General features: G+C 58.7%; 2 protein-coding genes across 2 annotated transcripts in view; both read left to right on the top strand.

Annotated features, from left to right (window-relative positions):
* LOC126648038 (solute carrier family 22 member 6-A-like) overlaps positions 1–1,457 on the top strand; it is a 10,139-nt gene extending 8,682 nt beyond the window's left edge. The window contains exon 10 of the mRNA XM_050330700.1: positions 1,220–1,457. Within this exon, the coding sequence (XP_050186657.1) occupies positions 1,220–1,304 (85 nt within the window). The 3' untranslated portion in view covers positions 1,305–1,457. The remainder of the gene's footprint in view (positions 1–1,219) is intronic.
* Positions 1,458–5,058: 3,601 nt separating this feature from the next.
* On the top strand, positions 5,059–16,729 carry LOC126648039 (solute carrier family 22 member 6-like; the record flags this gene model as incomplete). The annotated part of the gene is given in 7 exon segments (XM_050330701.1): positions 5,059–5,487; positions 8,840–8,943; positions 10,502–10,656; positions 12,821–12,989; positions 15,225–15,348; positions 16,620–16,668; positions 16,671–16,729. Coding segments are annotated over 7 exon segments (1,089 nt in total), but the record flags the coding sequence as incomplete, so codon positions are not given.
* Positions 16,730–17,500: the final 771 nt, after the last annotated feature.

Raw genomic sequence — 17,500 nt, 5'->3', positions numbered from 1 at the left:
ATGGATGGATAGATGGATGGTAGATGGATGGATGGATGAATGGATGGATAGGTGGATGGATGGATGATATGATGGATGGATAGATGGCTGGATGGATGAGTGGATCATGGATGGATGGATGGATGGATGGATGGATGATGGTTGGATGGGTTGATGATGGATAGGTGGATGGATGGATGGGTGGGTCATGGATGGGTGGATGGATGGATGGATGGATGGATGGATGGGTGGGTGGGTCATGGATGGATGGGTGGATGGATCATGGATAGGTGGATGATGGATGGATGGATGGATGGAGGGATGGATCATGGATGGATGGATGGATGGGTGGATGGATGGTTGTTTGGATGGATGGATGGATCATGGATGGATGAATGGATGATGGTTGGTTGGATGGTTGGATCATGGATAGGTGGATGATGGTTGGTTGGATGGGATGGATGGATGGATGGATGTGTGGATGGATGGGTGGATGGATGGATGGATGGATGGATCATGGATGGATGGATGGGTGGATGGATGGATGGATGGATGGATGATGGTTGTTTGGATGGATGGATGGATGGATGGATAGATGAGTAGATAGATAGATAGATAGAGTAGATAGATAGTGATCATGAATGAGATGGATAGATAGATAGGTAGATAGATAGGTAGATAGATAGATAGATAGATAGATCATAGATAGATAGATGGATAGATAGATAGATAGATGGGTGAGATGATAGATTGATTTAGATAGATGAATGAATCATAGATGAATAGGTAGATAGATAGATAGATAGATCATAGATGAATGTCTGGTGAATAGATAGATGTTTAGATAGATAGTTAGATGATAGATAGATAGATAGATAGATAGATAGATAGATAGGATGGAATAGCATAGATAGATAGATGGATGGATGGGTGGATGGATGGGTCATGGATGGATGGATCATGGATGATGGCTGGATGATGGTTGGTTGGATGGTTGGATGGTGTTTGGATGACGATTGGATGGTTAGATGATGGTTGGATGATGTTGGATCATGGATGACAGTTGGATGACGGTTGGATGACAATTGGATGGTTGGATGACGCTGCTGATGGACAAACCCGTGCAGTTTCCGGGTGAAGGGACACCGGGACACTTTGAGGGACAGGAGGACGACCCCAATGGGGCCGACCCCTCCCCCCTCCACGACCCTCCCCCTCCTCCTCCTCCTCTCCCTCCCAGGGCCAAGCGGAAGGCGGGGGGGGGTGACCCCACGGAGAAGATCGCCCTCCAGCCCCAGGACACGACCCCCCAGAAGGAGGCCTGAGGGACCCCTGACCAGCACCCCCCTCCCCACCCTGGGGGTCCCCAAAGCTCAGCGGGGTCGGTGGGGGGGACTCGACCACGGTTTTGGGGACCCCCCCCAACCCCCCGTGGGGAGGGGACGTCGGGGGAGGAATAAAGAGCTCTGGAGGGGACACGTCTTGGGTGATCTCTGAGCCCCCACGATGGCCACCACTGACCCAGTGACCACCCCTGGGGTGGGACAATGGCCACAAAGTGTCCCCAGGGCCACCTGTGCCAGGGAGACACCCAAACCACCTCTGAGGTGGGACAATGGCCACCAACTGTCCCCAGGGCCACCTGTGCCAGGGTGACACCAGAAACCACCCCTGGGGTCACCCCTGATGGGACAATGGCCACCAACTGTCCCCAGGGCCACCTGTGCCAGGGTGACACCAGAAACCACCCCCGGGGTGGGACAATGGCCACAAAGTGTCCCCAGGGCCACCTGTGCCAGGGTGACACCCAATGACCACCTCTGAGGTCACCCCCAAGGGGACAATGGCCACAAACTGTCCCCAGGGCCACCTGTGCCAGGGTGACACCCAGTGACCACCCCTGGGGTGGGACAATGGCCACAAAGTGTCCCCAGGGCCACCTGTGCCAGGGTGACACCAGAAACCACCTCTGGGGTGGGACAATGGCCACAAACTGTCCCCAGGGCCACCTGTGCCAGGGTGACACCAGAAACCACCCCCGGGGTGGGACAATGGCCACAAACTGTCCCCAGGGCCACCTCTGGGGTCACCCCTGATGGGACAATGGCCACAAACTGTCCCCAGGGCCACCTGTGCCAGGGTGACACCAGAAACCACCCCTGGGGTCACCCCTGATGGGACAACGGCCACAAAGTGTCCCCAGGGCCACCTGTGCCAGGGTGACACCAGAAACCACCCCTGGGGTCACCCCTGATGGGACAATGGCCACCAAGTGTCCCCAGGGCCACCTGTGCCAGGGTGACACCAGAAACCACCTCTGGGGTCACCCCGATGGGACAATGGCCACAAAGTGTCCCCAGGGCCACCTGTGCCAGGGTGACACCAGAAACCACCTCTGGGGTGGGACAATGGTCATCAACTGTCCCCAGGGCCACCTGTGCCAGGGTGACACCAGAAACCACCTCTGGGGTCACCCCTGATGGGACAATGGCCACAAACTGTCCCCAGGGCCACAAACTGTCCCCAGGGCCACCTGTGCCAGGGTGACACCAGAAACCACCCCCGGGGTCCCCCCCAAAGGGGTGATGTCCCCAAATGGTGTCCCCGAGGTCCCCCCCACCCAGGTGCCACCCAAGACCCTCCAAGAGCCCCAACCCCCCCTTTCCCAGCAGAGGAACCCCCCCAAAAAACCCAAAATAGATTGGGGAACCCCAGGAGCCCCAAATTTCCCCCTGTCCCCTCCCCACCCCTGTGTCCCCTCCCCACCCCCTGTCCCCGATTGCCCCCGTGTCCCTTGACCCCATCAACCTCCCCCTCCCTCCCCAGGGCTCGGCCCCATCAAAATTAACCCCCCCCAGGGTGGGGAATTCGCTGACCCAGCCGAGGCCACCCCGGGCAGCACCTTTGGGTGCCCCTCCTGACCCCCCAAAGTGCTAAAATTTAACCCAAAGTTCCTGGGTGGGGACCCCGGGGCGGGGGAGGGGTGGAGAGGTCCCCTGGGTGAGCAAAATCTGCTCCCTGCACGGCTTTTTCCACTCAAAAAACACCAAAAAACCTCAATAGTTAAGGAAAAAATCCCCAATTATTAAGGAAAAAAAACCACCAATGATTAAGGAAAAAAACCCCAATAATTAAGGAAAAAAACCCCCAATAATTAAGGAAAAAAACCACCAATAATTAAGGAAAAAAACCCCAATAATTAAGGAAAAAAAACCCCAATAATTAAGGAAAAAAAGAACCCCAATAATTAAGGAAAAAAACTCCAATAATTAAGGAAAAAAACCCCAATAATTAGGGGAAAAACCCCCAATAATTAAGGAAAAACAATCACACAATAATTAAGGAAACAAAACCCCAATAATTAAGGAAAAAATCCCCAATAATTAAGGAAACAAAAAACCCCAATAATTAAGGAAAAAAGCCACCAATAATTAAGGAAACAAAAAAACCCCAATAATTAAGGAAAAAAACCCCCAATAATTAAGGAAACAAAAAACCCCCAATAATAAAGGAAACAACAACAACAAAAAGTAATTAATTAAAGAAACAAATTAACGATTAATCAAGGAGACAAATTAATTAAAATTATTTCGATAAAATTAATTGATTGAAAATAAAATTAAAATTTAAAAATAAAATTAATTATATAGAAATTAATCATTTAAGGAAACAAATGAACGGTTCCTTCAGTCCCGGCCCCCCCAAATCGCCCCTGGTTACGTTCCCTTTTGTGGAGTGATTTTTGCCTCTTTTTTTGCTTGTTTTTTGTGTTTTGTTTGTTTATTTTTTGTTTTTGGTTTGGTTTGCTTGGTTGGTTTTTCCCTCCATTTTTTTTTGGGTTTTTTTTGGTTTTTTTCCCCCCTCTTTTTTTCTTTTTTTCTTTTTGTTTTTTGTTTGGTTTTTTGTTTGTTTGTTTTTGTGGGGGTTTTGTGGTTTTTGTTTTGTTTTTGTTTTTTGTGTTTAGTTGGTTGGTTGTTTTTCCCTCCATTTTTGTTTGTTTTGTTTTCTGTTTTCCCCTTTCTTTTCTTTTTTTTGTTTTCCTCTCTCTTTATTTCTTTTATTTGTTTGTTTATTTTGGTGGTTTTTGTGGTGTTTTTGTGTTTGGGTTTTGTGGGTTTTTTGGTTTTGTCTGTTTGTTTTTTGGTGTTTTTTTCTTGTTTTTGTGTTTTTTGTGGTTTTTTTTCTGTGTTCCATCTCTACCCTTTCACCTGGAAAAACCCCAAAAATTCAACAACAACAACAACAACAACAAAACCCACCTCTGGTTTGGGGACGACCCCCATCAACCATTAACCCACAACCAGCGGGTGGGGCTATCCAGAGACCACCCCCCACCCACCCCCCACCCAGGGGGGCACCACGAGGGGCAGAGATTTGGGGAGAGAACCCCCCGAGGGGTGAGGGGGAGTTTGAGGGGCAGAGATTTGTGGGGAGAGAACTCCCGATGGAGGTGAGGGGGCTTTGAGGGGCAGAGATTTGTGGGGAGAGAACCCCCAAGGGGTGAGGGGGACGAGGGTGGGCGATCCCTACCTGGTCGGGGGGAGGGATTTGGGGAGAGAACCCCCCGAGGGGTGAGAAGGACGAAGGTGGGCGATCCCTGCCTGGCTGGAGGGGGGGTTTTGAGGGGCAGAGATTTGGGGAGAGAACCCCCCAAGGGGTGAGGAGGACGAGGGTGGGCGATCCCTGCCTGGCCAGGGGGGGGTTTGAGGGGCAGAGATTTGGGGGAGAGAGGGGTGACAAGGACGAGGGTGGGCGATCCCTGCCTGGCCAGGGTTGAGGGAGGTTTGAGGGCAGGGTGGGATGGGGGAGGGAACCCCCAAGGGGATGAGGAGGACGAGGGTGAGGCAATCCCTGCCTGGCCAGGGGGCTTTGAGGGCAGATTTGGAGAGAGGTAGGAGGAGAACCCCCGAGGGTGACAAAGGACGAGGGTGGAGGCGATCCACTGCCGGGTCAGGGAGGATCTAGGGGAGGAGAGGGTCTCCTGCGGAGGGAGAACTCGGGGTGAGGGGGACGAGGGTGAGCAATCCCTGCCTGGCCAGGGGGTGAGGGGGGGTTTTTCCCTCTCTGGGGTGGGGGTCGATGGCGTTCTCCGACCTCCTGGAGCGGACGGGGGGCGCGGGGCGCTTCCAGGCGCTGTCGGTGCTGCTGCTGTCGCTGCCGGTGCTGCTGATGGCGAGCCACAACCTGCTGCAGAACTTCACGGCCGCCACGGCCCCGCACCGCTGCCGCCTGCCCGGTGAGCCCGACAACGGCACCAGCGGTGCCACCGCAGCCCCGGAGCTGCTCAGGGCCTGGCTGCCCCACGGGGAATCCTGCCGGCGATTCCTCCAGCCCCAGTGGGCGCTCCTGGAGGAGCCTGGCAATGCCACGGGGGCCATCGACGGCAATGGCACCGACACCGACAACGGCACCGGCACCGACAACGGCACCGCCACCCCGGAGACCGAGCCGTGCCGGGACGGGTGGATCTACGATCGCAGCGTCTTCACCAGCACCATCGTCACTGAGGTGGGGGAATGGGGAGGGGGCGCTGGGAGGTTTTTGGGGGGTGTTGGAGGGGCGCTGAGGGTTTTGGGGGTGTTGGAGGGGGCGCTGGGAGGGTTTTTGGGGGTGCTGGGGGGCACTGGGAGGAGGAGGAGGGGCACTGGGAGGGTTTTTGGGGGTGTTGGAGGGGCGCTGGGAGGAGGAGGGAAAGGGGGCGCTGGGAGGGTTTTGGGGGTGCTGGAGGGGGCACTGGGAGGTTTTTGGGGGTGTTGGTGGGGGCGCTGGGAGGGTTTTGGACACCGAGCCGTGCCGGGATGGGTGGATCTAAGACCGCAGCGTCTTCACTCAGCACCATCGTCACTGAGGTGGGGAATGGGGAGAGGGGAAAGGGGGCACTGGGAGGGTTTTGGGGGGTGCTGGAGGGGGCACTGGGAGGGTTTTGGGGTGTTGAGGGGGCGCTGGGAGGGTTTTGACACCGAGCCGTGCCGGGACGGGTGGATCTAAGACAGAAGCGTCTTCACCAGCACCATCGTCACTGAGGTGGGGAATGGGGAGAGGGAGGAAAGGGGGCGCTGGGAGGTTTTGGGGGGTGCTGAGGGGGCACTGGGAGGAGGAGGGGAAAGGGGGCACTGGGAGGGTTTTGGGGTGTTGGAGGGGCACTGGGAGGGTTTTTGAGGGGGCACTGGGAGGTTTTGGGGGTGTTGGAGGGGCACTGGGAGGGTTTTTGGGGTGTTGGGGGCACTGGGAGGTTTTTGGGGTGTTGGAGGAGGCACTGGGAGGAGGAGGGGAAAGGGGGCACTGGGAGGGTTTCTGGGGGTGTTGGAGGGGGCACTGGGAGGTTTTTGGGGTGCTGGGGGGCGCTGGGAGGAGGAGGGAAGGGGGGCGCTGGGAGGGTTTTGGGGGTGCTGGAGGGGGCACTGGGAGATTTTGGGGTGCTGAGGGGCACTGGGAGATTTTTGGGGTGTTGGAGGAGGCGCTGGGAGGGTTTTTGGGGTGTTGGAGGGGCACTGGGAGGGTTTTTGGGGGTGCTGGAGGGGGTACTGGGAGGGTTTTGGGGGTGCTGAGGGGCACTGGGAGGAGGAGGGAAAGGGGGCACTGGGAGGTTTTTGGGGTGCTGGAGGGGCACTGGGAGGAGGAGGGGAAGGGAGGCACTGGGAGGGTTTTGGGGGTGCTGAGGGGGCACTGGGAGGCTTTTGGGAGTGCTGAGGGGGCACTGGGAGGGTTTTGGGGGTGTTGGAGGGGGCACTGGGAGGGTTTTGGGGGTGCTGGAGGGGGCGCTGGGAGGGTTTTGGGGGTGTTGAGGGGACGCTGGGAGGTTTTTGGGGGTGTTGAGGGGGCGCTGGGAGGTTTTTGGGGTGCTGAGGGGGCACTGGGAGGCTTTTGGGGGTGCTGGAGGGGGCACTGGGAGGAGGAGGGAAAGGGGGAGCACTGGGAGGGCTTTGGGGGTGTTGGAGGGGCACTGGGAGGGCTTTTGGGGGTGTTGAGGAGGCGCTGGGAGGGTTTTGGGGTGTTTGAGGGGCGTTGGGAGGGCTTGGACACTGAGCTGCATGCTGGACGGTGGATCTACGACGTGCTGCCTTCACTCAGCACCATCAGCCACTGAGGTGTGGGGAATGGGGAGAGGGGGAAAGGTGGAAAGCGAGCTGGGAGGGCTTTGGGGTGTTGGAGGGGGCGCTGGAGGGTTTTGGGGGGTGCTATGGCGTGGGAGGGTTTTGGACACCGAGCGTGCTGCCGGGACGGGTGGATCTACGACCGTGAGCTGTCTTCACCAGCACCATCGTCACTGAGGTGGGGATGGGGAGAGGGGAAAGAGGGGGGGCACTGGGAGGGTTTTTGGGGGTGCTGGAGGAGGCACTGGGAGTGGTTTTTGGGGGTGTTGGAGGGGGCACTGGGAGGGTTTTGGGGTGTTGGAGGGGCACTGGGAGGGTTTTGGGGGTGCTGAGGGCGCTGGGAGGAGGAGGGGAAAGGGGACCCTGGGAGGTTTTTGGGGTGTTGGAGGGGCACTGGAGGCTTTTTGGGGGTGCTGGAGGGGCCGCTGGGAGGTTTCTGGGGGTGTTGGAGCCTGTCGGGCCGATGCCGAGGCCGTGGGTTTGGTGTGGTCGAAGATGTTGATGCCTCCCGACGGGAGGGAGACCTCGAGGAGACCCTGGGGGTGGAGGAGGGGGATTGAGGGGCTAGGGCCACCAGGCAGGAGGGGTCATGAGGGGTCGGGGAACCCTTCCCACCTGCTGGGAGGGCCTTCCAACTGTGGAAAAGGTTTTGGTGGCTATAGGGTTTGGTGGCCAAGGTTGGCTTGGTAGGCCAAGGGGTTGATTTGGTGGCTCTTTCCACCCGACCCTCCACCATGGTCGGTCCCAGGGGTCAGGAGGGCAGGGGGTCCTGGGGCCAGGAGGGCAGGGGGTCCTGGGAATTCAGGAGGGCAGGGGGTCCTGGGGTCAGGAGGGCAGGGGGTCCTGGGGGTCAGGAGGGCAGGGGGTCCCAGGGGGAATTTGGGAGGCAGGGGGGTCCTGGGGGTCTGGGAGGGCAGGGGTCCCAGGGGGATCTGGGAGGGCAAGGGGGGTCAGTGGGGAGGGGTCGGGAGGACAGGGGGTCCCAGGGAGGGGTCAGGAGGGCAGGGGGTCCCAGGGAGGGTCATGGAGGACAGGGGGTCCCGGAGGGGGTCGGGATGACAGGGGTGGGTCCTGGGGAATTTGGGAGGGCAGGGGGTCCGGGGGTCAGAGGGCAGGAGGTCCTGGGGGTCAGGAGGGCATGGGTGGTCCCAGGGGAATTTGGGAGGGCAGGGGGTCCTGGGGGTCAGGAGGGCAGGGGTGTCCTGGGGGAATTCAGGAGGGCAGGGGTGGTCCTGGGGGGTCAGGAGGGCAGGGGGTCCTAGGGTGGGGCTGGAAGGGCAGGAGGGGGTCAGGAGTGCAGGGGGTCCTAGGGAATTTGGGAAGGCAGGGGGTCCCAGGGGGCTGGAAGGGCAGGGGGTCCCAGGGGCTGAAGGGCAGGGGGTCCTAGGGGGTCAGAGGGCAGGGGTCCCAGGGGTCAGGAGGGCAGGGGGGTCCTGGGAATTTGAGGCAGGGGGTCCCGAGGGGTCAGGAGGGCAGGGAGGGTCCTGGGGGTCAGGAGGGCAGGGGGTCCCAGGGGGTCAGGAGGGCAGGGGGTCCCGGGAGGGGTCAGGAGGACAGGGGGTCCTGGGGGTCAGGAGGGCAGGGGATCCCAGGAGGAATTCAGAGTGCAGGGGGATCCCTAGGGTCAGGAGGGCAGGGGGTCCTGGGGGTCAGGAGGGCAGGGGAGTCCTGGGGGATTTGGGAGGCAGGGGTCCCCAGGGGGTCAGGAGGGCAGAGAGGGGCCCCCCCTGGCACCGGTGCCAGCCCAGACCGTGTCCCCCCCCCAGTGGGACCTGGTGTGCAGCCGGGGGAAACTGAGGCAGCTGGCACAGTCTCTCTACATGGCCGGGGTCCTGGTGGGCGGCATCGTCTTTGGGGGGCTCTCCGACAGGTGAGGGCACCCCTGGGGGGTTTCATCCACTCTTCTTCCTCCTCCTCATCATCATCATCCTTTTTTCTTCCTCCTCCTCCTCAGCCTTCTTCCTCTTCTTCATCCCTTCATCCTCCTCCTCAACTTCTCCTCCTCTTCTTCCTCCCTTTTCCACCTCCTCAGCCCCCCTTTTCTCCTCCTCCTCCTCCTTCTCCTATTCCTTCTCCTTCTTCTTCTTCTTCTTCTCCTCCTTCTTCTTCTCCTTCTCCTGCTCCTTCTCCTTCTCCTTCTCCTCCTCTCCTCCTTCTCCTCCTCTCTCCTCCTTCTCCTTCTCCTTTTCCTCCTCCTTCTCCTTCTCCTTCTCCTCCTCCTTCTCCTTCTTCTTCTTCTTCTTCTCCTCCTTCTTCTTCTCCTTCTCTTTCTCCTTCTCCTCCTCTCTCTTCCTTCTCCTTCTCTTCTTCCTCCACTTCCTCCTCCTCCTCCTCACACCATCTCCCTCTTCTTCATCTCCTCCTCCTCTTCCTTCTCCTTCTCTTCCTCCTCCTCCTCCTCTTCCCCATTTCCTCCCCCCTCATTTCCCCCCATTTCCCCCCTATTTCCCCCCTATTTCCCCCATTTCCCTCCCAATTTCCCCTCATTTCCCCCATTTTCCTTCCCATTTCCCTCCCCATTCCCCCATTCCCTCCCCCATTTCCCCACTATCTCTCCCCATTCTCCCCATTTCCCTCCATTCTCCGCATTATTCCCCATTTCTTCCCCCATTATTCCCCATTTCCCCCATTTCTCCATTCCCTCATTCTCTCCCCATTTCATTTCCCCCATTCTCCCCCCATTATTCCCCCATTATTCCCCATTATTCCCATTTCCTCATTTCCTTCCCATTCCCCATTCTTTCCTCTCATTCCCCCATCATCCCCTCATTTCCCCCCCATTCTCCCTCCATTCCCCTCCCCATTTTCCCCCCATTCTCCCCTCATTTCCCCATTATTCCCCATTTCCCCATTATCCCCCCTATTTCCCCATTTCCTCCTCATTTCCCCCCATTATCCCCATTATTCCCCATTCCCATTTCCCTCCACTTTATTTCATTCTCCCCCATTATTCTCCTCTATTTCCATTATTCCCCCCATTTCCCCCCATTTCCCATTTCCCCTTCCCATTCCCCCCCATTCTTCCCAATTATCTCCCATTATCCCGCATTTCCTCTCCCATTCTTCCCCCATTCCCCCATTATCCCCCTCATTCCCCATTATTCCCCATTTCCCTCCCATTTCCCTCCCATTCCCCCCATTCCCTCCCCATTTCCCCCATTTCCCTCCCCATCCCCTTCATTCCCTCCCCCATTCTCCCATTATTCCCCCATTCCCCATTCCCCCGTTTTCCCATTATCCCCCCATTCCCCCATTTACCCCTCATTCCCTCATTATCCCCCATTTCCCCCCATTTCTCTCATTATTCTCCCCATTCCTCTCCCCATTCTTCCCCACTATCCCCCATTCTCCCCCCATTCTCCCCCCATTCTCTCCCCCCATTATTCCCCCGTTTCCCCCCCGTGTGACGTCTCTGGGTGTGCCCGCAGGTTCGGCCGCCGCTCGGTGCTCAGCTGGTGTTACCTTCAGTTGGGAGCCGCGGGCTCCTGCGCTGCCCTCGCCCCCTCCTTCTCCCTCTACTGCCTCTTCCGCTGCCTCTCGGGAGCCGCCTTCTCGGGCATCGTCCTCAACAGCGTCTCCCTCTGTAGGTGCCCCCCTCAAGAGCCCCCAAAACCCCAAAAAACCGGACCCTGAAACCCCAAAAATCCAGACCCCGAAACCCCAAAAGCCAGACCCCGAAACCCCAAAAAAACCGGACCCCTGAAACCCCAAAAATCCAGACCCCCGAAACCCCAAAAAACCCGGACCCCGAAGCCCCAAAAACCCGACCCCGAAACCCCGAAACTCCGGCACGCCAAAACCCTGGACCCCTAAACCCCTGACCTCCCCAAAACCCCCGACCCCCCAAAAGCCCAGCCCCTGAAATCCACTGGAAACCCCAAAACCCCGGACCCTGAAACCCCAAAAACCGGACCCCTGAAACCCCAAAAATCCGGACCCTGGAAATCCTGGACCCCAAAACCCTGAAACCCCAAAAACCCGGACCCCAAAGCCAAAACTCCAGCACCCCAAACCCCGGCCCCTGAAATCCTGGACCCCCAAAGCCCTGGACCCCAAAATCCCGGCCCTCTGAAATCCTGGACCCCAAAACTGCCATGGTCCTCTGTCCCCATCCCACGGTCCCCTGTCCTGGGTTTCCATCCCATGGTCCCCCTGTCCCCTGTCCCCATCCCACGGTCTCCCTGTCCCCATCCCCACGATCCCTGCCCCTGGGCTCCATCCCACGATCCCCTGTCCCCATCCCATGTCCCTGTCCCCTGTCCCCATCCCACGATCCCCCTGTCCTCATATTCCCCATCCCCATGTCCCCCTGTCCTCCATCCATGATCCCTATGTCCCCATATCCCATCCCATGATCCCCCTGTCCCCCTAGTCCCCATCCCATGATCCCCCTGTCCCCATATCCCCATCCCATGTCCCCCTGTCCCCATCCCATGTCCCCTGAGCTCCATCCTGTGATCCCCCTGTCCCCTGAACTCCATCCCTATTCATCCTGTCCCCCTGTCCCCATCCCATGTCCTCTGAGCTCCATCCTGTGACTCCCTGTCCCTGAACTCCATCCCACATTCCCCTGTCCCCTGTCCCATCCCATGTCCTGAGCTCCATCCTGTGATCCCCTGTCCCCTGTCCCTACATCCCACGTCCCCTGGGCTCCATCCTGTGATCCCTCCTGTCCCCATCCCATGATCCCCCTGTCCCCATCCCATGATCCCCCTGTCCCCTGTCCCCATCCCATGGTCCCCCATGTCCCTGAGCTCCATCCTGTGATCCCCTGAGCTCCATCCCACGGTCCCCTGTCCCTGAGCTCCATCCCATGGTCCCTCTGTCCCCTGTCTCCATCCCATGATCCCCTGTCCCCATCCTCATGATCCCCTTGTCCCTGTCCCCATCCCATGGTCCCCATGATCCCATCCCATGTCCCCATATCCCCATCCCATGGTCCCCATGTCCCCTGAACTCCATCCCATGGTCCCCCTGTCCCCATCCCACGATCCCCATGTCCCCATCCCATGGCCCCTGTCCCCTGTCCCTATCCCATGGTCCCCTGTCCCCATCTCCATGGTCCCCATGTCCCTCTGTCCCCATCCCATGATCGTCCTGTCCCTGAACTCCATTCCATGATCCTCCTGTCCCCATATCCCCATCCCATGGTCCTCTGTCTCCATGTCTCTATCTCTACGATCCCTCTGTCCCATCCCATGTCCCCTGTCCCCATCCCATGATCCCTGTCCCCATCCCCTGTCCCTGAACTCCATCCCATGGTCCTCCTGTCCCCATCCCATGGTCCCCTGTCCCCATCCCATGATTCCCCATGTCCCCTGTCCCCATCCCATGTCCCTAGAGCTCCATCCCGTGATCCCCACGACCCCTGGGCTCCATCCCACAGCCTCCTGTCCCCATCCCACGATCCCCATGTCCCTGTCCCCATCTCACGTCCCTGGGCTCTATCCCATCATGCCCCATCCTTGTCTCCCATCCTACGTTCCCTCTGTCTCTCATGTCCTCCATTCCCATGTCCCCTGTCCCCATCCCATGTCCTCCCTGTCCCCTGAGGCTCCATCCCATGGTCCCCCTGTCCCCATCCCACAATCCCCCTGTCCCCATCCCATGGTCCCCCTGTCCCCTGAGCTCCATCCCATGGTCCCCCTGTCCCCCTGAACCCCATCCCACGTCCCCTGAGGTCCATCCTGTGATCCCCCTGTCCCCCTGAGCCCCATCCCAGTTCCCCCCTGCTCCATGTCCCACAGCCCTGGAGTGGATGCCGACGGGGGTGCGTGCCCTGGTGGGCACCTTCATGGGCTACTCCTACACCCTGGGGCAGTTCCTGCTGGCCGGGGTGGCCTTTGCCGTCCCCGACTGGCGCCGCCTCCAGCTCGTGGTGTCCCTGCCCTTCTTCGGCTTCTTCCTCTGCTCCTGGTGAGGGGACGGGGGGTGGGACGGGGGAAAAATGGGAGGGATGGGGAAAATGGGGTAAAATGGAGTGGAGGGGGTAAAAATGGGTAGATGGGGTAAAAATGGAGTGGGACTGGGGGAAAAATGGGGTGGGATGGGGTAAAAATGAGGTGGGACAGGGAAAATGGGGTAAAAATGGGGTAAAATGGGGATGGGATGGGATAGGGTAAAAATGGGATGGGACGGAGTAAAAATGGGGTAGATGGGATGGGATGGATGGGGTAAAAAATGGGATGGGATGGGGTAAAATGAGTGGGATGGGTAAAATAGGGTGGGGTAAAAATGGGATGGGGTGGGGTAAAATAGGATGGGGTAAAAATGGGGTGGGATGGGGTAAAAACGGGATGGGATGGGGTAAAAATGGGGTAGATGGGGTAAAATGGGGTGGATGGGGAAAAATGGGATGGGATGGGGTAAAATGGGGTGGGGTGGTAAAAATGGGGTGGATGGGATAAAAATGGGGTGGGATGGGGATGGGATGGGATGGGATGGGATGGGATGGGATGGGATGGGATGGGATGGGGTAAAGATGGGGTGAAGATGGGATGGGATGGGGTAAAATGGGATGGGGTGGGGTGGGATAGGATGGGGTAAAAATGGGGTGGGATGGGGTAAATAGGGATGGGATGGGGTAAAATGGGAGTAAAAATGGGGTGGGATGGGGTAGAAATGGGATGGGATGGGGTAAAATGGGATGGGATGGGATGAGGTAAAATGGGATGGGATGGGGTAAAATGGGATGGGATGGGGTAAAAATGGGATGGGATGGGGTAAAAATGGGATGGGATGGGGTAAAAATGGGATGGGGTAAAAATGGGGTAAAATGGGATGGGATGGGGTAAAAATGGGATGGGATGGGATGGGGTAAAATGAGGTGGGATGGGATAAAAATGGGGTGGGATGGGGAAAATGAGGGTGGGATGGGATGGGATGGGTAAAATGGGGTGGGATGGGATGAAAATGGGATGGGATGGGATGAGAATGGGTGGGATGGATGATGGGATGGGATGGGATGGGATGGGATGGGATGGGATGGGATGGAAATGGGATGGGATAAAATGAGGGATGGGTAAAATGGATGGATGGGGTAAAAATGGGGTGTAGGGTAAAATGAGGTGGATGGTAAAATGGGATGGGATGGGGTAAAATGGGGTGGATGGGGTAAAATTGGGTGGATGGGGTAAAGTGGATGGATGGGGTAAAATGGGGTGGATGGGGTAAAATGGGTGGATGGGGTAAAATGGGATGGATGGGGTAAAATGGGGTGGGTGGGATAAAAATGGGTGGATGGTAAAATGGGATGGGATGAAAATGGGGTAAAATGTGGATGGGGTGAATGGATGGGATGGGATGGGATGGGATGGGATGGGATGGGATGGGATGGATGGGATGGGATGGGATGGGATGGGATGGGATGGGATGGGATGGGATGGGATGGGGAGAACAGATGGATGGAGAACAAGAGGAGCACGGCACTGGATGGAAGGATGGACAGATGGATGGAGAGATGGACAGTGGGATGGATGGATGGAAGGATGGATGGATGGATGGATGGATGGATGGATGGATGGATGGATGGATGTATAGGATGGATGTTGGATGGATTAGATGGATGGATGGATGGATGGATGGATGGATGTTGGGATGGATGTTGGGATGGATGGATGGATGGATGGATGGATGGATGTTGGGATGGATGTTGGGATGGATGGATGGAGGGATGGATGGATGGATGTTGGGATGGATGGATGGATGGATGTTGGGATGGATGGATGGATGGATGGATGGATGGACAGATGGACAGTGGGATGGATGGATGGATGGATGGATGGATGGATGATGATGGATGGATGGATGGATGGATGGATGGATGGATGGATGTTGGGATGGATGGATGGATGGACAGTGGGATGGATGGACAGATGGACAGATGGACAGATGGATGGATGGATGGATGGATGGATGGACAGTGGGATGGATGAATGGATGGACAGATGGATGGACAGATGGACAGATGGATGGATGGATGGATGGATGGATGGAGGGATGGATGGATGGATGGGTGGATGGATGTTGGGATGGATGGGCGGATGGACGGATGGATGTTGGGATGGACAGTGAGATGGATGGAGGGATGGATGGATGTTGGGATGGATGGATGGAGGGATGGACAGATGGCCACACGGCTGCCCCGCCCAGGTGGCTGACGGAGTCGGCGCGGTGGCTCCTCATGGTGGGCCGGTCCCAGCAGGCCCTGAGGGCCCTCCAGAAGGTGGCCAAGATCAACGGCAGGAGGGAGGAGGGGGACAAGCTCGACATCCAAGTAAAAGGCTCTGGGAGGGACCCCAGGGGTGGGGGGTCTCTGGGGGTTTTATAGGGTGGGGGGATGTGAATTCCCTGTTCTGGTGCTCCTGTCCCAATATCCATCCATCCATCCATCCATCCATCCTTCTCAAAATCCATCCATTCCTCCATCCATCCATCCATTAATCCATCCCTCCCTCCAAAAATCCATCCATCCATCTGTTCATCCATCCTTCTCAAAATCCATCCATCCCTCCATCCATCCATCCATCCATCCATCATCCATCCCTCCCTCCAAAAATCCATCCATCCTTCTCAAAATCCATCCATCCCTCCCAACATCCCTCCCAACATTCCATCCTTCTCCATCACCTCCACCTCCCCACCCTCCCACGTCCCTCCCCTTCTCCTCCCACCCCTTTTCCCTCCCCATCCCAACCCAAACCCAAACCCTTCCCCTCCCCTCCTTCTTCCCCCTCCTCCCCACCTCCCAGTGAGGAGGGAGGAACCCTGAGCCCTCTCCCAGCCCAGGATCCCTCCCCAGCCCAGGATCCCTCTCCCAGCCCAGGATCCCCTCCCCAGCCCAGGATCCCCTCTCCCCAGCCCGGGATCCCCTCCCAGCCCAGGATCCCCCTCCCTTCCCTGGGATCCCCTCCCCAGCCCAGGATCCCCCTCCCCAGCCCGGGATCCCCTCCCCAGCCCGGGATCCTCTCCCAGCCTGGGATCCCCTCCCCAGCCCAGGATCCTCTCCCCAGCCCAGGATCCCCTCTCCTGCCCGGATCCTCCCAGCCCGGATCCCTCTCTTTCCCAGGATCCCCTCCCCAGCCTGGGATCCCTCCCTTCCCTGGGAGCCTCTCAGCCTGGGATCCCCCTCCCCAGCCCGGGATCCCCCTCCCTTCCCGGGAGCCCTCCCTAGCCCGGGATCCCCTCCCTTCCCCTGGGATCCCCCTCCCCAGCCTGGATCCCCCTCCCTTCCCGGGAGCCCCTCCCCAGCCCGGGATCCCCTCCCAGCCCGGGATCCCCCTCCCAGCCCAGGATCCCCTCCCTTCCCCGGGATCCCTCCCCAGCCCGGGATCCCCTCCCCAGCCCGGGACCCCCTCCCCAGCCTCATGAGCCCCCTCCCCTTCCCTGTGAGCCCCCTCCCCAGCCTGGGATCCCCTCCCCAGCCTGGGATCCCCTCCCCAGCCCGGGATCCCCTCCCTTCCCTGTGAGCCCCCTCCCCAGCCCGGGATCCCTCCTCCAGCCCATGAGCCCCTCCCCAGCCCCGTGGCCCCCTGTGCCCCCACGCAGACGCTGAGGTCGCAGATGCAGACAGAGCTGAGGGCCCCACGGAGCCTCCACCGGTGCTGGCGCTGGTGGGGACGCCGAGGCTGCGCCGCATCTCGGGCTGCCTCTGCTGCGTCTGGAATGGCCTGGGGAGGGGCTGCTGGGCCAGACTGACCCCAGACCACCCCCTACCCTAGAACCCCCAAAACAGCCCCCTAAACAGGGCAGGAATCCCCAGCCAGGGGAGGGACCCGCTCGTGGAGGGTCACCCCATCCCACCCTACAACCCCATCCCACCCTAAAGCTCCCCATCCCACCCCACAGCCTCCCAAACCACCCCAGGCCCCCATCCCACCTACAACCCCTGAACCCCCTAAAACAGCCCCCTAAACCGGGCAGGAATCCCCAGACAAGGGAGGGACCGCTGTGGAGGGTCACCCTAGCCCACCCTACAACCCCATTCCACACCCCAAACCACCCTACTCCTTCCATCCCACCCCCATCCCTCCCATCCCACCCCTACCCCCTGATCACCCCAAACAGCCCCCTCAACTGGGCAGGAATCCCCAGCCAAGGGAGGGACCCGCTCATGGAGGTCACCCCCAGCCCACCCCAAAGCTCCCCATCCCACCCCACACCCTCCCATCCCACCCCCACCCCCCAAACCACCCCACAACCCTCCCATCCCACCCCACAACCTCCCATCCCACCCCACAACCTCCCATCCCACCCCACAACCCCCATCCCACCCCACACCCCAAACCACCCCACAACCTCCCATCCCACCCCACAACCTCCCCATCCCACCCCACACCCTCCCATCCCACCCCACAACCCCCCATCCTACCCTACACCCCCATCCCACCCCACAACCCCCATCCTACCCTACACCCCCCATCCACCCC

Source organism: Myiozetetes cayanensis, unplaced genomic scaffold (assembly GCF_022539395.1).
Source record: "Myiozetetes cayanensis isolate MyiCay16 unplaced genomic scaffold, myiCay2020 scf430, whole genome shotgun sequence".
NCBI classification, from domain to species: Eukaryota; Metazoa; Chordata; class Aves; order Passeriformes; family Tyrannidae; genus Myiozetetes; species Myiozetetes cayanensis.
Note: the sequence above shows the minus strand (reverse complement) of the source record. Positions and strands in the feature narration are given on the sequence as shown.